Genomic DNA, 22,860 nt, shown 5'->3' on the forward strand with positions numbered 1-22,860 from the left:
AGGGCTGAAGCGGAGAGCACCCCCTCTGCACACACACAATTACCCAGCCCTCAGTGAGGGTGCTGCCCAGACTCCATAGAGACCCAGTCATAGAGACCAACTCCCATGCCCACATCACACCCCCATTTTTTACTTACTTAGGCTTAAAATGTGCTCCAGCACAGTGCTGACATAAGCAGCCAAGCTCTCTTCTGAGCTCACACCATCACCAAGAGCTGTGGTTACCAAACCTCTGCCTTTACTCCCCATGGCGGGAGAACTCACACAGGTGATAACTCTCACCACGGATGATGCTGGTGCAAGCCTTTGGCACTGTCTCCAGCTGCTACTGCCTAATTCAGGGCAGCTGCATGTCCCACCAGCCTCTCCCCATGCTGATGGGAAGGCACAAGCATCACCCAGGTGTTCCCAGGAGGGGGAAAATGCCAAGAGGACACATGGCCAGAACACCCTTGCCAAGCAGTTGTCCCACCACCAGATCTTCTGCCCAAAGACAGGACCCATCACACCTAAATACATTTATTTATTTGCTCAGGGAGATGTAACACATACAGTCTGTGGACTTCTCGCTATCCGTTATCATAGCTGAGTCCTCCCAGGTTCAGGACAAAGCCTGCAGAAGTGACCGCAAAGCAGAGACTGAAGCAGCCGCCGGGGCCGAAGGATTTGTTTCAGCCAAACAAAGGAAGTGGAAGGCCTGAGAGCTGCCGGGTGCGAGGGCTTCCAAGTGAAACACGTCAGGGTTTCAACCTGAAGTGACTTGGGGTGGAAAAATTTCCTTTGAAATTTCAAAAGGGTAAAATGCTCTAAACATAAGCAGAATATTTCTCCATTTTTTCAAAGGGGCAGGAATGTATTCAGTCCACTTTCTGAACGTTTTCCATTCACTTAAAACTTAGAAAACTTTATTACTCCAAAAATATGTAGCAAAGGATTCCACTTTTCCAGAGAGAACTCAAAAAAAATGAAAAAAAAGAAAGCAAAATATTTTTGTCTGGTGATGAGCTCTAATCCCACCTCCAGACAAGCCATTTCTTTTCTCTGCCTTGCTTTCCTCTCCAATAACATTTCCAGCCTTATTTTATAGCCTAAAACTCAACAAAGAAGAAGAAAAAGAAAATAAAAAACAGAAAAGAAAGAAAGAAAAAACTAAAAACCCTCAGCATCCTTTGAGAGTCTCATATAATCACAGGACTCCAGGAACTTTAAAAGAGAGGGGAGGGGGGGGAAAAAAAAAAAAAAACAACAACAACACTTAGCAAATCACATGAGAGCCATCATAAAATTGTCAGAGTTGGCAGCTCTGTAAAAATCTATGGTATTGTGGGCTGGATTTATGGGCAAGAATCCTGAGGCTTTGGGTTGTTTTCTCCCCTCAGCCCTGGAGGCTCAAAGGGTGGCAGGGAGGGAGGACAGCAGCCTCAGTGGAGGCTGCCCTGCTCAGGTGGCCTCATCCCGAGGAGGAACCTCGCTGGTCCCAGCTCCTGAAATGCCAGCTCCCGAAAAACACCCCATGTCCTGGCTGCCGAAACTCGAAAACAAACTGATAGGGGCAAACAAAGATGTCTCTGTTTGTCTGCCTGGGGCATCTGCAGCCTCCCCGGGTACAAAGGATGGCAACTGCAGGAGGGTTTTAGCCCAGGAAGGCAGCTGAAAAAACAGCGTTTGCGACCACAGCCTGCGAATTGGTGCTCGCTCTCTGAAAGATGTTTTTTAGCGGTGCTTGGGTTTCTCTCTCTTTCCTCCTTGGGTCGAAGGAATTGCACAGCCTGCACTTATTTATTATGTTTTGTATAGAAAGCTCTGTTTTTCTGCCTGGCGATGGTTCATGGCTGCTTTCCACGCTGCCAGAGCAGCTCCAAGGTCATCACCGAGAGGTTAGAGGAGAGGGTGGGCCACCGCCACCTCCTCCTCCCAGCTCACCTGGGGACACTGTTTGCCCCTCAGGTCCCTTCCAGGATGTGGGACCAGCAAGTCCAGCTCTCCAGGACTCTTCCTTCCATCACCTCTGTCCCCAGGCCTATGGCAGAAGGACCCTAAGTGGTGCTTGTGGTAGTGGGAAGCCACCAGACAACTCTGAGGACCTTTTTATGACACCTAGGGCTTGCAGGCAAGAAGGGAAGGGTGCATGGTGGTCATGCGCAGTCCCTCACACTAGGTGGGGATGGTCCTGCTCAAATTTCATGGCCTTTAATGGCTGAATTACCAGCTTAGCTCTGAAAAGAGTAAAATCTGCAACCTCTTGTGCCTGTTTCTTTCAATGACATCAATTTGCATATGATTTTCCCCATTTTTCTTTATTATTATCATCATCATCATCCTCTGCTGAGGAATAAGTCCTTAAGAAGACAAATAAGGGAACTCACTTCAGGCTCTTTATAAAATAAAATCACAACCAAAGGGAGAAAACACCCCTCTCCTTGCCTGTTCCCCATATAGTTAGGGCCCCGCATTCAGCTGGTGAGCTGGGAAGATGCTCAACCTATTTCTCCAGGCTCCGCACAGACAAGGCACAGTCACAACCAGGCTGGGACTCACCATGGGCCTCTGGAAGAGTCACAGCAGGCTATACCGTGTCCTCCTACCCACCCTGTCTTTGTCCCCAGTGAAGCAGCCCCACTGATGCTCCCACTGATGCCCTCCTTGCTCCCCAAACCATGGTGCTCCCCAAGGCTGCTCTGGACCTACCCCAGTTTTTGGCAGCCAAAAGCCAGCCATCAGATCCCATCGCAGAACCCACCGAAGAGCCCTGGCATTTCCCCGCAGAGCTAAAATAATAATGCAAGGAGCTCAGAGGAAATTAGTCAAGTTGAAGGCTTGAGGCTTTTACTTCTGAAGCTTGAGAAATAGTTTACCATGTGGATTTAGTTTCCCTAATGCTCTTTGAGATGCATGGCACACATTTCTGGTAAGACCTCTTTACTTACAGAGTAACCACTGGCCATTTAATTACATGTAGATTACCATATAGTGATAAGATGATTACATGATTAGCAGTGGGATAACGAAGCCTGGAAAGTACAATGTAATTGACAGCTAAATACAGTGTAATTTTTTATTCCTTAACTCAAAACGCAATTTACTCCATCATTAATCTTGGGTAACTGCATATTTCGGGGGAACAGCATGTGATTTACTGAGCAATGAGACATCCGAGTCCTTCCCAGGGGGCGGCCCCATGAAGACAGGCAGCTTTGTGTGCAGCTCCACATCCCAGCCGTGCCCGCAGAGATACACGAGACTCGGGTCTCCTGCCAGCAGGCACGGCCGGTACCCAGCGCAGGCTCCTGTGGGACTCCTGTGGGAGCACTGAGGTCAGTCATAGGATACCATCCCCAGGTCCCAGGTGGGGGCATCATCGGGTAAAGGCAGCTTCGAAACCTGCTCACTTTTTGCCCCGTTAGGATATGAACATCCCCAGTGCCCAGCCACGTTGCTCCCTGGGGCAACCAGGGCCACATGAAGGACACCTTCCCACTGGACATCCTAGATGTCGCCTATTTCAGTCCAATCTCTTTCTCTGGCATTGCTTTTCCATCTTCTTCCCATTCATGAAGTATGCAGCATCCTGCCCTCCCTTGCTGAAGCTGGGGTATGGTCCTGCAGTTCCCCAAGACCAGACTTCCCCACAGACCCCATCCAAGTGGGAAGAGGGGGCAGCTCCACCTCCACCAGCTCCTCGTGGTGCCAGCCCTGCACCCACCTGGGTTCCCAGGGATGCTCCTAAATCTGAATTGGTGGGAAAGTGACCCTGAGAACTTCTTTTGCCCAGAGAAGCTGTGGATGCCCCATCCCTGGAGGTGCTCAAGGCCAGGCTAGATGGGGCTCTGAGCACCCTGGTCTAAGTGGGATGCATCCTTGTCCGTAGAAGGAGGTTGGAAGTGGGTGTTTTATAAGGTCACTTCCAACCCAAGCCACTCTATGATCAACCTTAGGGCTGGCAAGGGGAGATGGTTTGTGTGGGAAGGACCTAGGGGACCCACGCAGAGCTGTAGAGGAGAAATATGCAGATCTGGACACAGCAAGCTCAGCCCATCACTGCCTAAAAGCCTTCCCCTCCAGGATGGTGTTTATTTCTCCAGAAATAAATAAAAAAACAAACCTCTTGGCATCAAGCAGAAAGAAGAAAAAAAAAAAAAAAGAAAAAAAAATGGTGGGCAGGTCCCTTGCACTTTGTAGCATGTGGTATTTATTAGATATAAATTGGCACACAAGAATAGGAAAGCATAGCTAGGTAGGGATTTTTTTCTGAGCTACATGGTTTGGGTATCTGTCTGTGGTCCCTCCTGCACACATACCGGCATTCCCACGCATTCACGCCCACATTCTCCTCTGCTGACACACAGGTATACCTCTTTTGTTCATTAGAATTGTTTTTAATTAAAAATATATGTAAATTATATAGAGTGTGGGCACAGCTTGGAGAGAAAAAAATGAAGAAAGCAAAGTTCAGTTTCAATAAACCATGAGCCCCTCTGAATCAGCTGCTTTTCTGGCTTCGTGACACATTAGGACTTACTCAAACTCCCATGTATAAATAAATAGAACCAGTAAATTTTACACCTGAAGAGTCCTTGCAGTAGGCATTTTTACTTACAAGCATTTGCTTTTTCCTTTCTTCTTGCTTCCCCCACTCCTAGCCCCCTGTGATCATTTTCTGCTCCATTCAAACACATTTACTAAATGTCTCGGCATACCCAGACAGGTATCCCTTTCTCTTTATTTATTTTTATTTGTAGAGAGGAAGAAAAAGAATGACCAACAAACTGAAAGATGAGGATTGCAAGCAATCACCATCATCATGCTTACAGATTTTCCTTTTGCTCCCCGCATCCTCTCCCCCTCTCTTCCCCCTTGCAGCTGGCTCACAGCCTCACTTTCCACGCGCTGGCAAAAAAATCAGCAGCAGACAAGCTGTGGAGGTTTTCAAGTTAGAAAGATACCCCACATTTCTGACAGAGACAGCTGATGGACTGGAAAGACCAGGAGGTGGGAAGGAAAGTAGGAGAGAATTGGGAGTGAGCAAGGGGGTGAGGTTCCTAGGCTGGTTCCCACAGAGATGCGTTTTGGGGGACATATGGCGATTTTAAGGAAATAGCAGTGAGCAATTTCACTCGTGGTACAACACCTGGGCGAAACAGGTACCTGTTTTTTCCTATTTGCGGGTTCAGAATACCTCTTTTCTGTTGAGAAGCAACAACGATAACACTAATGAAAAAAAATAAAAACAGCACTCCAAGATCCACCCTTGGTAAAAAGGGCCAGTGTCTTTTTTTTTTTTTTTTGAGAAAATTGAAAGAAAAAAATATATATATTATTATTTATTATATAACATCGTCAACATCAACACCACAAAAAAAAAAAAAAAAAAAAGGTAACATCCTAGTTGTTTTCATTCAAGCACTCTGGCCGTGTTGATAAAGGCAGCAGGAGTCTCATGTCCCTTTGAGAACAAAAAGAGCAGGGGCTGGGGAGGGGGGCGATGGGGCAGGGGGTTCGCTGTGGCAGCAACACAAGTTGGGTGGTGGGCACGGTGGGGGTCAGCGTGCCAATCTGTTGGTTTTCCTTTTGAACCAAAAGAAAAAAAGGGGGGGCAAGTCACACCGAGGCCGATGACTGCTTTGTCCGTGGTGTCAATCAGCGTCCGTCCCTCTCGAGTGCTAACGGTGAACATTCACTTCAAGGAGTCTTGCAAAACGCTCTCTTTTTTATTACTGACAGGGTGTTGTTGTTTTTTTTTTTCCTTTTTTATTTCTTTTTCCTCCATTTCTTTTGCCGTGGCTGATGCTGTGGCTGCCTGGTTAGCTGTTCTCGCTCCACTCTGGCACCATGCCCACGCCGTGCACCGAGTGGTACTGGTGGGGCGAGAGGGTTCGAGGCACGCCGTGGGAATAGAGGAACTCTGCGGGCTGGAGGCTGCTGGGGGGGGACTGGATGCCCGTTTGGGGTCCACACTGCCGGACGATGGGTTGGTGAGAAACCGAGGTCTGGTGCTGGAACATGCTGTGGGTGTCTCCTATCTGGGGGGAAGTATGGTTGGCCACGCTGCCCAGCCGGGGCATCAGCGGCCCCGAGGTGAAGTGGGCAGAGAAATGCTGGTAGGGTAACCTGTCCATCGGCTGCATGGCAGACACTGTGCAACTGCTGTAGGAGGGCACGCTGGGCCACGTGTTACAGCTGATGTCTTCCAGGCTGGGCACGGGGTCCGTGGGGGGAGCGGAGCTGGCGTACATGCACGCTTGGCGCTGGGCTGATTCAGTCCTGTATGAAGTGTTCAGTCCCTGCTGCTGGGGGTAACTGGACCTGTAGAAGGGATCCTCTTCTGCCGGAGAAGTCTCCATGTAGGGCTTCTTGTAGGGATGCTCGGTGGTGGAACATTCCTCATCTGTTGGGAGAGAAAACTCCTGGTAGCCAACACCAACACCGTGCCCTGCAGCCCGGCAGGATTATCCTCCTCCTGCCAGGGGCACAGCCTGCACGGAGCGAGTCCAGAGACTTCCCCCAGCTGTGTCACAGCCCTTGAGATCGGTCTGAATGGATCCCACTGAAGTTGACCACTGTTTTTGTCCCTGGACCGGGGAGGGAGGGGGTTAGCTGGGAGCTCTGTGAGCAAAAGCAACACTGTAAGATGCCAAAGGGACCTTGAGACTTATCTTTTTTGGTGATAACCCACACAAGCCACCACATCACCAAATTTATCATCTCCTGCTGCTGCCAGCACTTTGGCCAGAGCAGCACCTCCTGCCTGCAGACACAATACCCTAGCAGAGGTCCCCACACCCAGAGCCTCAGAGCCGATGCTGTTAATTAAAAAGCTTTAACAATGATACATTAATTTTTTTTGTGATAAGTGACGGAAAAATAGAGATCATAATAAAAAATCCCACCGGGAGGGCACCAGCTACAGCGAAGTTGAGGCAATCAAGATTTGGACATTTATAGCCCTCAGCTGTGCCAAGGGGCACATAAATCCACGCAGAGCTGCGTGCTGTGGCCAAGCAGAAAGAAAAAGAGAAGTGAATTTCCCATCTCAAAACAACAAGGCGCAGCTTGCAGAGCCCTTTGTTTCCCGCAACAACGCCGTGCCAACAGAGGGAAGGAGATAAACAATTTAGGTGAAATCTCTTGGGGGCAGCAAAATGAATAAATGAATGTGTGCTTATTTATTCATTCGCAGGGTCACCAAATGAAATCCAGCTCTGCTGGGATAGATGGCAAAGTGCCCGGGGACGAGCAGTTCACCAAGAGATTTTAAGGACAGCGAGGCAAGCGAAAGGGAGCTTGTTCTGACCCAGATTAACTTTGCTGCTGCTGCTTCAAAAGCAGGATTCCTGGTGCAGGCAGAAAAACATCCCACTTAGACTACAGCCTCTCGGGACAGAAAGCCCTGAACCCTTTCAACAAGGGTAAAATGGGAAAGAATACTGCAAGAAATAGCCCTCTTCAAATTTCCTCAACTAGCATGATCTGAGCTGCCTTTTTTTTTTTCTTTTTTTTAACCCCTGAAACACGAAAGAAACAAACAGCTCCATAAAAAGGAGGACAAAAGCACGTCCCCACCAGAAGGCACTTGCACAAACTCCTGTGGTTTTGCTCCACGTCTCAGCTTCGGGAGGTGCAGACTGGCACTGTTTGTTGCTGGCAAACTCGCATGTACCCTCCTTGCTGTAAACAGACATGTTTCTCCAAACTGCACCCTCTCTGCTTGTAAAATAACCCATTACTCCCACTCAGGTGCCTACCAAGGGCAGCCACTACAGCTGGGCATGAGAACCAAGCATTGCAATAGCATCTTTAACACAGCTGAAACAGTGAGCAGAGAAAAAGCATATCACTGCCCTTACTCCTGATCAGGCTTATTTTTTTATAGGGAAAATGATGAAGTTCCCTGAAGGATGGAAGCTGGAAACACTGCCTTCAGCTCCCTGCTGAGCACGGGTCTATCGCAGGAGGTACATATGGCTGGAGTAGCTCTAGCTTTTACAGGCAGCCTAAAAGTTTTGGATCCCTAACCCAAGACTGAGTAATAAGAGCACTAGGGTGGAAAAACAATATCTTGTAAAATGAAGCATTGTTCTGCTAATAAAGTTTTCAGCATTAAACCGCATTACTCTGCTGGCATTAGAAATCACTGGCTTGGGGTTTGACTGTTTATTTTATTTTTTTTTTAATATATACAACACAAAACAGTCGAACCCTGTTTTTCCATGGTGCAAAAGTGTGCCTGACTTACAACCTGAGGTTGCTGATTTTTCCATTTAGCCCAGACATTTCTCTCCCTGCCACAGCACAGCCAGGCAGAGCCACGGATCCTCTTCCAGAGCACACCGCAGGTGAAGAGAGAAAAATAAAAACAGCCAGCACATTGGTGAAAACCCATAGGTTCCCTCTTTCCTTTCCTAAGCTCTACCAATTGCTCTGCTGGCCTCTTTAGGCCTATTCTTACTGATGTTGAGTGTAAAAAGGGCACTGTCACTCCAGGTCTTAAGTTGTTTAAGCGCAGCATGCGTGTCTCTAGAGGGGATGCTAACAAAGGTCACAGCCTACCCTAACCCTTCTTGCCCACCCTCTGGCCCCTCTTCCTGATGCTTTTCCCACCTGTGTAATCTCAAAGTGCTGAAGAGAAGAGAATGGTCCATCTTGAAGGTGGGATGATGCAGAGCAGAGATCCTCAGCTGATGGATCTGCACTGGTCCGTGGTCCCTACTCTGACCTGGCATTACCTCACCACTCCTCACAGAGGAAATCAGAGCCAACACCAAGCAGGTGAAGGTTATCCCCACAGATCTGGGGGCAGGCAGGGGACTTCTTCAAGTAAGAGCATGGCAAAAAGTGGAACAAGCCAAAGAAAGCTCTCCTGCAATGCTGGAAGGAGGTATTCCCATCCCATTCTTGTTTAGTCATCCCCACCTGCTCCGGAGCCTGGGCACTGCACCCCAAGGCTACGTCCTCTTCCTGAAGGTCCTCTCACCTCCTCAGCATCAGCAGGACATAGTAGAGAAGCATCCACTCTGCTCCGGTTTCTTTCATGATCCTGGCTCCCTAACAGCTCTTCATTGTCCTTCCCCTGGTGGCAAAGCCCCAGGAGGTGCTGCACACCCTCAGGAGATGCTGGAGGTCCTGGGAGATGCTGCCCATCCTCACTGCTATTCTTGGAAGCCAAGGGTGGCAATCAGCTCCTGCGACCAGCCCCTCGATACTGCACAAACCTCAAAAAGCAAAGGGTTCTGCCAAGCAGGGGGAAGCTGCCAGCACCCGGGAGAAGCTGCTCCGAAGTGGGTCCAAGGAAAACGGAGCCTGCAGAACGGGGTGGAAACTGGCTCCCGTGCAAGGAATTTGATGATCTATCTAACGAAGGAGCTTGAGCGAGAGTATAAGCAGTTCCAAGGTTTCCGGTATTTACTACTTCCAGCTGGGTTGTAAATACCACACAAATGGCTTTTTAAATGGAATTTTCCCAATTCCAAGATTAGGGCCATCCAGGATGAAATGCAAACATGCAAAATCTCTGGACTTCAGGGTGTCCAGGGCCCATCTCTTCCCTTGGTGTAAATCAGGGGATCTCCTTTCATATTCATGACAATCAGCTCCCCAGGATGGAAGACAATGCAGAACAGGACCCGATTGTTTGAGCTTTTAAAGCTCACCCACACTTTCAGGACATTACAGTAGGCTCATCCCATCTTTGTCAGGGAGGCACAATGGATGATTGTCATTAACGCTGTTGTCTTGCTCAGTCTGGTTTCTTGTATGAATCTAGCATGAGCATGAATAGCTAATCACAACGTGCAAAGCTGACAAGGGTTGTCAAAGAAGAAAAGAAAAAGACGGATTTAACCAAAATGTGCATCTTTAAAGGGCAAGCAGGACACATGTCCTAGGACATGAAACCTAAGACGCGTTGTGGCTATGCTATTGTTCTAGCAGTCACAAGGTTTGCAGTGGCTGTGATGCATTGCAGGGGAGCAGAGGGGCAACAAAACCCAGCACCAAAAGCTGGAGCCTCTTCCAGGGGCAGCTAACAGCCCCTGCAAAGGCACAGGAAGCATCTCCTGATGAGACAGCGGGGAGTCTGCATGAAGCTGCTGAAAGAACAGCCCCACCAGCAGGGCTGGGCACACACCAACCCCCTGAATATCTCCCCACCATGCAGAAAAATTATTCCTCTCTGTTGGTGGCCCAGCAGCCCCCTTGTTCCGGGCTCCCAGTTGCCTCTACCCAAGCTGCAGACAGCTCTGGCCACAGCATAGCTCAAGGCTTGGCAAACTCCTTGCATCTCCCAAACCGTCAGCAGGATGAGAAGCAAGTCCTCCAAGTAGACCTCCCACACCTGATTTTTGTTCAGCTCTGGTCCTAGAGCTTCTCCAAGTGACAGAAAAGCTGGGCAGGGAGAAATCAGCTTGGGAAATGAAGAGGTTTTTCCTCCCTAACAGCGCCTGTTATGGAGGAGAATGGGGGAAAGGCATTGCTGCATCCCCACCAACCTCAGCAGAGCAGGAAGAGGATGAAAGATATATTCTTCCCCATGGGCAGGGTCACGTCCAAGCTAAGAGGCTGAAGGAGACAGTCCTCACTGGCTGGAGCCGGTGGATTCTGCTGCATCCTTCTCCCTCAGAGTGCCAACATGACAACTTTTATAACCTCCCCGGGGAGAGGCTGTTCCAGTTGCCTCCTGTTCAGCATCGCAAGCATCCCAGAAATCTGCCAAGTGGTTGAGATTGCGTAAGGCTGGGAGGGAGCAGGGGTTTAGAGGGATGACTTTTCAGTTCACAGGAAGTCTGAGGGGAGAGGATAACACAAGGGAAAACAAGCCCCGATGCCCTAATTGGGATGTGGGGCTAAAATCAAAGACAAAGCCAGCTGCCTGCTGGAAAATCCTTTTGGTCTCCTCCAAGCACAGCAACGAGAGAGGGAGAAGTGGAGAACTAGAGAAAGAGTGAAGCTTTAACAGATCTTTGTTACAGCCTAAAAATCCACATCATGAGCTGAGGCCACTCCTTAGTAGGACAGAGTTTTGGAGTTCATACATCCACCCAAGTCCAGCCTGAGTGAAATGCCATAAGTGATCTCAGCGTGGAGCTAGGACACAATGCAGGACAATTCCTGCCTCAGGGACTGCATTTAGCATGTCCAGAAAGCGCCTGGAGCAGCCGCCTCATCACGCCACGCTGGGGTCATTCCCAATGCTGTGACCCCAGGTCCCCAGCCAGGCACCAGGAATTGCCAGAGCTGTGGCTCTGGGATGTGTCCTTCCTTCCTCGCCCAGAGGAGGATCAGCTCCCTGAGACAGAGGAGCCTTCGGAGATAACATCCCCTCGCAGCCCTGCTGCTCTCCCCTAATGCAACTCTATATCAGATCCCCAGAGCGAATCCATCTTGACTTGACAGCTAAGAACAACACTGTCAGACATGGAGCTAAACCTTGGTCCTCAGTCACCAAGAAAGTAGAAGTCAAACGAGGTTCCTTTTAGCTGCTCGAACACAGATCTATTCTTAACCAAGCCTAAACGAAGACTTGCCCTCCTGATTAAAAGGGCTCCAGACAAATATCACAAGATGTCAAAGCTGGAAGGAGCAGTATCCGAGAGACTATCTTGGAAAACAGGGGTGGTATTTTTTTCAGAAGATACAGACACCAGCTGGTCTCAAACCCAGGCGAACTGCCCTCTGCCCCTGCAAAAACTTGCCCACAACCACAGCCTTGTGGAGGGGAAATAATCTGCTGGAGACAAATCCTGAACCGACTGAAGAGGAGCCAATGTTTGGGAAGTCGATGATCCAATGAAATCAATAAAATTCCCAATCCAGAAAATAGACAGAGGTATGCTAGAACTCAACATGCTGCTACATTTTTTCCTGAGATCGTAAGGCTTGTTAAAAATTGTGCAGAAAGATTAAAGCAGGAAAGCGGGAGAGGTGTGAGGAAGAGCTTAATATTTCACTGGAAAAGGGGAGGCTGGAAGAGGAAGATAAAGAGAAATATTATAGGTAGGATTATTTTCCCTCGTTTAATAAAGACCCTTGCTCAGCACTAGAAGAAAGTACCATGCACAGCCTGAGTCTGATACGAAACCTTGGATCACGTTCTGATTTATCTGAACAGAATTGCTCATCTCTACTTACTTTTTTTTTCTTTTTTTTTAATTAATTTCACTTTGCAAAGAGCTGCTTGGCAGCTTACGTTGGCTCTCTGTTTCCCATTAACTTTGTGTTTCTTTCCTTTAAGCCCTGGTGGCTGTTTTCGATTTGCTTGGATGCATGGGGAGGGGAAAAAGCACAGCGAGGAGAGCCAGGGCTCGGGCTCCTGAGACAGCAGCCTCGCGGAAGAAGCCAGTGGTATCGGACAGGACGCTGCTTCTCTTTGATTAAAGCGTTTGGCGGCTTTGATAAAAGGCCCTTAACTGCTTGTGCCACTCAAGCCATCGGTGAGATAATGAGGGGCCATCAGCCCTACAGACAAGGACGCGCTCCGCTGGTCTCCTGCACTTTGGCAAGGGCCACGCAGGCCAGAAAGGGGCCGGGGAGCTTATTATGGGGCAGATAGTCGTCTCTTTTGTGACAATAAGAGGAAGTGAGATAATTGGGGGATTGAGGGAAACCACCCATGGAGACACCACTTAGCGGGAATCCCAAAACTGGAAGGAAACCTCTGCTGAGTCCTTATCGCTTTACAACGCGGAGGCAAATGATGGATTGCCCTGCGGTGCGGGGACACGCAGCAGTCAGAGGTTGTCTGAAGGGGTTGCTGCCATTTGGGCAGCTCGTTTGGGTTAGGTTTTGTCAAGGGGAAGAGGAATGGTGAGAGCTCAGCTCCTGGGGCAGAGAAGCACTGAGGCTGGAGCTCAGACTAAGGGACGCCAAGGGTAAATGTGACCTCTTGTCCCATCACAACCACCGACAGGGTTTTGCGTCCCGGCAGCTTGCATCCATAGCTCTGCATCAGCATGGGGACAGCAAGGGTGACACGGCTCACCTCTGACCTTACGGGACACCCTGGGAGGCCTCTGCTACTCTTTATTCCCTGCCTGACAGCTAGCCCAAACCTAGCGTCACCATTTCCCATTGCAGCTTTGACACAGGTTTTATGAGCACGAGGATGGAGGAATGCTCAGAAAATTATTCCTCTATTTTCCATTTGCCTTTTACACCAGGAAAATATTATGATTTCTCAACATTTTGCCTTTGTACACATACACATGCCCCCACAACTGATGTTACAACACCTGGGGGATTCCCCAAGGATGTGAGAGACCCCAATTTCCACTGCCTCCTGCCCCATCTCCCAGCACTTCCCAGCATCCGCTACCTTTGCCCTGAGCCTTTTCTGCATGTCCCAGTGTCCCCGGGGTTACACTGCTAAAAATAATGATGTGGCTGATAGGACAGTGCAGGGAAGCAGGAAGGGATCTGCTGTAGGAAGAGGCTACCAAGCTGGAGCAGTTCTTGGTGCATTTGCCACAGTGCTGTCTCCCATTGGCTTTTCCTGTGCTAAATCATGGAGGAAAGGGAAAGGGCAGCAATGATCTCCTGGCCACCCTGTAACGCTCTGCCCTGGAAATTCCCTATTCTTCTGAGGGTCTGGACTTGATCTGAGAGTTTTGCTACCTCAGCCTTGCAGCTGGGCACTCCTATTGCTTTGGGAGAGGAAGGGATAGCCTGCCAAGTGCTTCTCCTGCCCGAGAACAATTATCCCCTCGCTACCCTGGGTCCTTCACGCCAGGACGAGCTCAGCAGTCAGCGTAAAGCACTCACAGTTGGATCCCTCAAGCTCTGTCAAAGCAGGTCAGTCACGCCAGAGGGGAATGAACATGGATATCATGGTTTTCAATCCCATGCCCCGCTCATTAGACCAGGCATTTAAGTGGAAATGCTTTCTGCATATGGGCAAATATCTCCCAACTGTGAGACCCTCGGTCCAAAACTGTGCAAAACCCAAGCTGTCAAGGTATCTACACTCAGAGATTAACCCCGTCTGAGGGACCATGGAGCCAGATAAGCCAGCTTTATCTCCTGCCACAGCTATCTTGCTGAATGTGGATTCAACTGGGGTGGAAGGTATGGCTACCCCTCCAAATAGCTCGCTCCCAGCCCAGCAGCAGGAAAGGGGATTTAGGCTCACGCTGGTGAGATGAGTTCCCCAGCCCAGCTCGGTGGATTGCCCTCACCCCTTGCGCATCTTCAAGTCTAACAGCAAGGGGAACACCACAGAATAATGCTGATGGTCACGCTAGGAAGGGGGGGAAGTCGCAAAGTGAGAGCATCCAAGCTCTGACCTTTTCTCTTGGTGCAGTGGTAGATCTGGCTGTGCTCCTGGGAGATCGGGTAGGGGTTGGCGGGCGGCAGCAGGTCCTGGGAGGTGCTCGACACCCCGTTCTCACACTGGTACTGGGAGCCCAGGTTGGAGGAGGCGGAAAGGACCCTGGTCTCACCACTGAAGGGGCTGTGATTTGAGGACACTTTCTGTCTCACCGTGCTCCTGGGAACAACCGGGTACTCCTTACTAAAAGCAAACAAACAAATAAAAAATACAAAGCAGAAAAGCAATCAATTAATAAATAGATCGGTGAATTAATAAACGAAGGCAGTACATTAGTGTCATGGTGTTTGAAGAGTCTTTCAGGGAAATAGAGACGTCCCTCCCAGGAGACTGCAGCCCCGTCATGCTTTATCGCTGCAGCACTCTCCCCTTTTGCTTTCCGTTTAGTATTTTTCCCATTATGTTCTTGCTTCTTCCACCACTGTTGCTGTTTGACACACACACACACAAAATATATACATGTCCTCTTAGCAAAATACGCAAGATTTTTACGTGAATATTGTAATAGCATTTATAAATCACATACTATTTATATTGTGTATGGGAGCACATGTGTGAATAAAAACCTCATCTCTGCCAAGTTGCTTACAGGGAACCAAGCTTACTTGGAGATGGATTAAATATTTAGAACTACTTTTTCGCCTTTTGGTTATCGTCCCCATTCCTTTTCCCCAGGCTCCTCCAGCCTGATTCTCCTGAGCAGGCGATCTCTGGGCCAGAGAACAAGCTCCTTTCCAGAGTGCTCAGGGAAGAGAAATAAATAAGTCACCGAGACCTGATGCATGCCAGAGCCACGTGCACAAATGGAGCCAGGCTGGGAGGGCAAGCGCTGATGGAAAGTCTGGTTTATTCACTTTTTTGAAATCTGTTTTGGAGCATGGATGTTTTGCCAGCCCTGGCTACATACCCCTCTCCTACAAGCCCCTACAGTTCTGGAGACATTTCTCCAAGCACATCAGCAGACAAGGTTATTTCTGCCCTGTAGGACTGAGAAGCGAACAGGGGGGCTCAGAGACCTCACGGGAGGTACTAACCTACCTCTGGTCTGCTGGAAAGACAGCTAGGCACACACTGAACCCAAAGATTGCTGAAATGCCTTAAGAGCAGGTCGCACAGCAGCAACCTGTGAAGTGCCACCAGGATCAGAGAAGCCAGAGCCCAGGCTACAACACAAGCTCTCATCTTCGAAGCTGCAGCCTTTGGACCAAAGAGGCTTTGGGGTACCCTACTCACCTGCCCAAGGCTGCTCTGCTGGAGTGAGGACAGATCCTTAAATCCACCTTGAGTAGGCTCACCTGGCCACCTACACATAGAGGAGAAGCCCCAAATCTCCTTTTAGGCCCCGTAGAGAGGACCTATTGCTGTAGAAACTCAGAATTTATTTACAAAATTTAACAATACCAATTATATAAACCTACTCACAGCAGGGAGCTTTCATCCAAACCACTGCTGCAGTGACTGCCAGAAATATTAGCAACCGAGCTGTTATGGAGGGGAAACTCACCCAGGAGCTCAAAACCAAATGAATGCATCTCTCATTGTGCCACAAAAGCTTTCCAAACCCCGGGCACTGGTGGCTTGCCAAGCAGAGGCTACTCAAAAAGGGGGTCTCTTCCCCTGGAAGCCCAGCAGCTCATCCCCACAGGAGCAGGGCTTTCCACCCACTTGGGCTGGCTGACCAGAAAGTTTTTTGTCCAGAAGTGAAGTCCAAGCTGTGCACAATGAATAAAGAGGGATGGACGGGGGAACCTGGGAGGAAGCAGAGACTTGTCCTTCTCATACACAAGGTAGCAATGGATGCCAGAGGATGCAGTGGGCTTCATAAAACCTCTCCATCAGTGGACAGCCACCACTAGTGCTTTCATCCCAGGAGCTCCTGCTGGGAGGTGCAGGAAGGTTGAGAGCTATGGCCTTCAAACCTCTCAAGTGATCTCCAAATCTGCTAGGTGCTAGGAGGTCTCCCAGCCCTACTAGATCATGGTTTTCAGCTGGCTTCTCCTGCCATGCTCATGCAACACTATTCATGGAGATGACACTCCAAAGCTGCATCCTCACCACATTTCTCTTCTGAGGAGAAAAGCTGCCAGAAGGTGACACACATCCCTCCCAAAAATTACACAGTCTTGTTTATTTACTTAAAAACAAACAAAACAACAACAAAAACACTACGTGCTGCCTACAAGCTGCCATGGAGGAGGAGGGGGACACACTATGGCCGGATGTCACACCATGTTTTCTGTGGCTTTTTTGGAGGATGCCAAGGTAACTGCTGTCATAGTTTCTTGCTGCTTAAGTGCTGGGAGATTTGGATGTCTCCTTTGGACAGAGTCATCCTCACCCCCTTTGCAAGTGGGGTTAGATCTGCATGGGCATTTTCTACACCACAGGAATGAACTCTCTTGGTAACTCACAGGGACCTCCACCAATGTCAGCTGCCTTGCTCTGAAAAGCACCACCCAAACACTTAGAACAGCCCCCAGCTGGACACTGCTCACCTAAATCAATGCTTTCTGACCTAATAGAGAGCTGGGGGAGCAGGGGAAGAAAAAACAACAACAACAACAACAAAAAAAAACAAGGTTGTTTCTCACTGATTAAAAGTTCTCTTTTCTATAATAGAGCTGAATGCCTTAAACTGCAATGTTTTTACCCTGGAGCGCCAGCACAGGTGGTGTCAGAGTCCCACACTCCTGCTGTGGTCTGAGAACCAAATTTTTCCCTGACTGCATTTCCCCAGTGAAACCACAGCCCCCGTGGCTGTCAGAAGGAACGTGGAGCAGCCAGACTCGTGCTGGAGCCAGCACAGGTTGGAAGCACCAAGTTTCCAAGCAGCAGCTCCCAGGAGGCACCGCTAGGACTTCTCTCGGACCGAAATATTTCCATCTCAGTCAAAACATGTTGGGTGCTATTTTTGCCAAAAAATGAACTATTTGAGAGGGAGAGGAAGGAAAGTATTTTCTAACTAAATATCAAAAGTATTTTCTTCCTTTCACTTTGTTTTTCTATGCACAAAGGCAGTTATCTCCACATTTCTACATTTTTCTTCCTTACAGGAGCTGCACTCTAATAAAAAGATTGCTTTGGTACCTTAAAACACAACAGTCATCTTGAAACATTTATACTGTTTCCTGAGTGCACGATATGGACCGTGTGCAGCTACCATTTTATATTGTCCTTTGGTCTTTAAAAATGTATCAGATTTTTTTTTTTTCAGTGCCTAAAAGTCACTATTCCCAAAATAGCTGGTTGTAATCCTGGGCCACAGTTTAATGGAATGAAAGGTTTTGTTCACTGCTGGCACAAAACGATTGTTGTGTCCAGAACAGTTGCTGTCCAAAAAAAATGCAGAGAGGTTGGGAGGAGGAAAAAAAAAAAAAAAGAGACTGACTTAACACTAGCAATATAGGCAGTTGTCCATGCAGCACGGGACAGACTGCTGTTCCTGAGCCAGAATGCAAGTTACAGTTTCATATTTATGTGTTAATGAATGATTTTTTTTTCTCTCATTGAAAATTATAAAATTGGAAGAAAAGGAAAAGTTGGTTGGGGAAAGAATTTACGAGGAAGGAAGCTGTCACTGGTCTATTTAAAGTCTGAGTGGCTAACAATGAATATTCGGATACCATAGTTCGTGTACTACGATAGCAGAGGGGCACTGGGAAGAAGGGAGAGTTGTGCCGGGCAAGGTGGAAACCTGTCCCATTTTCACATCTCATGACATCTTCCCCAGCCAAATGACACCTTCACCAGGACAGACTCGGGAGCTGGATGAGGCCACTTATGCCACACATTCACATCTAGCAAAGGATTTAGAGGAGGAAGTTCAATGAGGTTTTGTAATCTCACAGCTGGAAACCTCAGTGGCCTCTGCAAACCAACAAAAACTGTGAAAAAATGAGAAATCTTCAGAGAGCGGCATCCAGCCCATTTTCTTGCTTATCGCTATGTTGTAAGAGACTAATAATTTTCAACATATTTTCATGTGCAGACTTGAAGTTTCCTAATGTACTAGCCAGCGCATAGTAAATGCGGCTGGCAGACAAAAGAAAAAAGTTAAAAAGCTCTTCAAAAATCCACAGTTTATAACTGGGAAGCTTCCATGTTACAACACCCAGTCCCTAGTGGCCCTAATCAAATGGTTTAAGAAGGTGCTTCTGATTTTTCCCTAACAAAGCAAATATATCAAGGCTCTCCAGAGTTGTTGTAGCTCATGGTAACAAGACTTCAAAAGAGCTATTAAATATCAGCCCTCAAGGACCATGCCAATACCTCCACAAGGGGCATGAAATGAAAGGGAATTTCCCCATGGTTGTGCTGCCATGGTCTCACAACATCCTTTGGAGACCCAAATCTGGTGTTTGTCTAGATCTTGTTCACGGTGACAATTCCTAGTCTAAAGGCTGGTTTATCGTGTATCAAGTGGCCAAGACCAGACATTCCCCTTCACTCTTTCCCAAGTGTCATGAGATTTTTAGCTCCTACAAGCACTCGTTATAGAAGGACAAATGCCTGCTGTCCTACCAGCCCTGCGCTCTCCATCCGCTCAGCACCCATGGCTGCAGCAGTGCAGAATCACAACCTTACTGCAGATGTTCAAACATGACTCAAAGGCATTTGATTTTGTATTTCCCAGGCCACCAATTTTTGTCCTTCCTGCTGAGACTTGAGAGTGGGAAAGAAATGGAAGTCAGCCACAAAAGATATAGAGAGAGGAAGAAAAAAAAAATGTGACTGGAATAAATATAACACCTCCCAAGAAAAAAAATAAACCAGCAAACAATTGTCAATTGTCACTGCATGTTCATTTCAGCTTATTTCCAACATATTGTAATAAAATCATACCACTCTCAGGAGACTGCCTGGAGAGCTTGAGGTGGATAATCTACAGTGTGAGAGGACCTGGTGAGAGAGGGACTCCTGAGTAATTCCTTCACTCTTACCTCAAATCAAATATGAGCTCTCTGTGCATGGGGCCCATAGGCCGGCCCCACAAAAAAATAATGCCCTAGGCTGGATGTCTAGGAAAACAATGCAAAACATCCACAGAGAAACACAGAAGGTTGTGCACAGCAGCATGCTCCACCAGCATACCAAATGTCCTGAGCTGAACACATGGAGAGGGTTCAACTACTCTGGGTGCAAGTTACGAACCAGTGCTCCCATCTCTTGAATGCGCAGTGCAGCCCAAAGAGACCACTGCAACAAACCCAAAGAGAAAATGCTACAGACCTAGAGCTACCATCATAAGGCAAGCGGAAAAGCTAGGGCCCCGCAGACAAATTCTGCTGATCATGTAAGAGGAATGTGAGATGAAATGGAGGATGGATGTTGGCCAACAGAGACAAAAACAACAAGCATTGATGCTGGGCTGAGCCACTGCAGATTGGGTCCTGCTGGACAGAGCCAGCAATGGAGGATATTGCAGCTACCCTGCTTTTCTTGAGCTTACTCTCACTTTAAAAGAGTTGTGGATACCCTCCAGTGAAATCCATAGAGTCTTATTTTAGATTTCATCTGATTTACATCAGATTCTACAGAATGGTGTTCAAGTCTACAGTTTCCACTGGGGCTTTGACCAGGAAACTTTCCTCAGGGCCATTTGCCGGAGGAAAACCTCATCTCTCCAACAGATGTTACAACTCTAAGTCTCACACTGAAAACATTTCGGACAGCATTTGGCTCTTGGGAGATTTCAGTGACAGAACATGGGAAATGAAAGTGGATGTAAAGATGCAATGAGAAGATGCGATGAGAGCGGGGTCATTTTGCAGCGGACTGAGACCCACTTGCATTAGGCAGAACAGGATCCATCACTCCAACATGATGGCAGCATGACAGGGTAGATGACACTTTTAGAGCCCAGCGACTCATCAATTTATTCTATTGGCAGCCAAAAATGCACCAGCCTCTCCGCTGTGCCAGTTCTGAATCACGGTACTGATTTTATATCCTTTGGGTCTGGCCCAGTTTCTGTTCTCAGTTACACCGGGAAATACTTGGAATAATTCCCTTGGAGCCAGGAAGATTACTGTGGATCGGTGCCAAAGGAAGCAAGCTACAGCTCGTGATCTTTGACGGAGAAAACACATACACAGCGTTGAACTACACTGCCACTCTTCCCTTCACTGCACGCATCGCTCTGGATCTGGCTCACTTTGGAAAGGCCCAGGATAGCCATCCAGGGAGCCAAGAGTCACCCTTTCACATAATCGCCTTTCCAATCAAAAGCTTTCCCAATGAGGAGCTTCAAGGACTAATTGCAGTAATTTGAATGAACAGTAACTAGGGCCTGAGACTTCCAGAAGCTCTCCAGCACCATAATAACTGCTGAAGACAATGGGAGTTGCAAATGAACAGCAAAATCAGTTAAAAGGTTTAACAGAATTACTCTTTCACATTGTTCTAGCCCCAGATCCACAAACATTTCTCCCCTGCTGTTTTTTTGGCAGTTACAGATTAAAAAATAAAATATTGTATATATATATAATGACTTGCATACAGCCCCCCAGATTACTCAATAACTAATAGCTATGCTTTATTAATACAGTTCCATTAACTCTCATGCACAGGAAATTTCTTTGGCCAAAGTCCTACACTGGCATCTGCAATACAGATCTCATCATCTCTCTGCGCACTTCACCCTTGGTGAATTTCTGCTGCCTGTTTTACTCTTATATTCCTAGCATCACAACTACATAATTTTTACCTGATTTATGCTTTTCACTTGCAGCATGACCACAGAACACAGATGAGTATAACTTACGTCCCTCTCCGTTCTCCTCTAACATGTCTTCCTTATTTATTTATTAATATTTTTTTAAGACAAAAAAAATCAGGAAAGCAACAAACTTGATCTCATGCTTGGAAAGTTAAAAAGCGTGCTGTCCCAGAGCACTCATCCTGTCAATGAAACTGCTGAAGGGGTTCCGTGTGCCTCAGGAAAGAAAGGGGAGGCAGGGGGAAGTGAACGTGTACCAGAAGGCTGCCTTCGCTGGAATTTGGGTCTCTCTGGGGCTCGTCGCTCTTCGTTCTGAATGAAATCATCTGCTGCTGAAAGGTTTAATAACGCTCCTCAGTGAAGTCTTCTACCTGGACAGACTTATTAACTTCTCTTCTGGGAAGAGAGAGGGGAAAAACCAACACGGAGGCCTTGCAAAGGAGAGCACGGAGAGGGCTGTACTTGCACACACGTCTGCCAATGTACAGCTCTTCCTTGGCCACAGCACAGAGATACACAGAGAGAGAGGGGAAAGTCCTCAGTAAGGCAGCTGAGAACTCATTTCTGATGCCAAAATTCACCTTTCTTCCCTGCATTATCCTCCTTCCCTGCAGCCGCTGCTGCTTGCCAAGGCTGGGTGTTCAACAGCCAAATTGCCCTCATCTAGAGCTGCTGCTGCTGTGCTCACTGCATGACATGGGATGCACAGAGGTAAATGGTGCAAAGCCCAGCAAGCTGGTGTCCTGCCGTGCCTTCCTTCTCTGACAGCCCAAGGTGCAACACAACCACCAGTGCTGGTAGAGTAAAACTCTCTAACTCAGCTGAAATTACAGGAGAGGGACCCCATCCTATCTAAATGGCAGGTGTCTGCTCTAAGGAAATCATTCTGACTCTGCAGGCAGAGGGAGGGTTCCTCAGCCCAGCCTGCACCTATCTGATGAGCTGATTTCTCAGAGAATAGCAGTTCTGCTCTCTGAAAGCACCCTTTGCATAGAGGGAGCCCAGAAACACAGCCCAGCCTGGGGACATTGCTCCTAGGTGGCACCTTCAGCCAACACATGTCTGCTCCTACAAGGTCCATGCCTCAAGCACCATGCTAAGACCAGAAGGATTAGTACTAGAAGCATGTATCCACGGGACACAGGCCTCCTAAGCTGCTCCGAGGAGTGCAAGTGCTGGGGGGTGAGGAGAGGATGTGCCTTGACCACAGCCTTTGGTTAAATGGGTTTTCCCCAAAACCAGGATGCTGTGAGCCAGCCCGCACGTCCTGCGGGGAAGTACTGCCTACCGGCCTTCTCTGCTGGGGTGGGCTTCTTCTGGGTCTGCTGTCAGCTTGGAAAAGTCCCTCTGCAACGGTCCTACACTGGGACTCAAGGCACAGTTAAGATTCAAGTAAAGAAAACAAAGGTGCTTTTCCAGCATGAAAAATTCATTCCCTCCGTGGCTCTATCCCCTAATGAGATCAGTGACCTGATGAATGTCAGGTCACCAGTTTCCGGCACTAAAGGCTGTGTGCTGTTTTGTAAAAGCTTATTTTTTTTCCAGCTACCTTTTTTCTATAATGAAGGAACTGCTCTAAAAGTGTGTCCCACCACATTCTCCAAGGATATATACAGCCATCACTCTCCCAAAACCAATGGAGCGGGACCTGCCAGCCAGGGAGCAGGTTCCTCGTGGAAATAACTTCATTACGTATGTGCACACAAACACATATATATATATTAAAACATGATTAAATACATATTAATATATATTTATATTTTAAACATAAAGCCCCAAAGGTAGGTCATACTTCTCTAATATACACAATGGTAAAGGTTTCTTC

The 22,860-nt window shown here is 48.0% G+C and overlaps 1 protein-coding gene across 1 annotated transcript in view; it reads right to left on the bottom strand.

Annotated features, from left to right (window-relative positions):
- Positions 1-5,801: 5,801 nt before the first annotated feature.
- TBX5 (T-box transcription factor 5) overlaps positions 5,802-22,860 on the bottom strand; it is a gene marked incomplete at its 3' end in the record, with an annotated part of 36,391 nt that continues 19,332 nt past the window's right edge. Inside the window, exons 8-9 of the mRNA XM_084297620.1 lie at positions 14,274-14,500; positions 5,802-6,385 (exon numbers count right to left, since the gene is read on the bottom strand). Of these exons, the coding sequence (XP_084153746.1) occupies positions 5,802-6,385; positions 14,274-14,500 (811 nt within the window). The remainder of the gene's footprint in view (positions 6,386-14,273; positions 14,501-22,860) is intronic.

The sequence above is a fragment of the Netta rufina genome, assembly GCF_964035555.1.
Source record: "Netta rufina genome assembly, chromosome: 17".
NCBI lineage: Eukaryota > Metazoa > Chordata > Aves > Anseriformes > Anatidae > Netta > Netta rufina.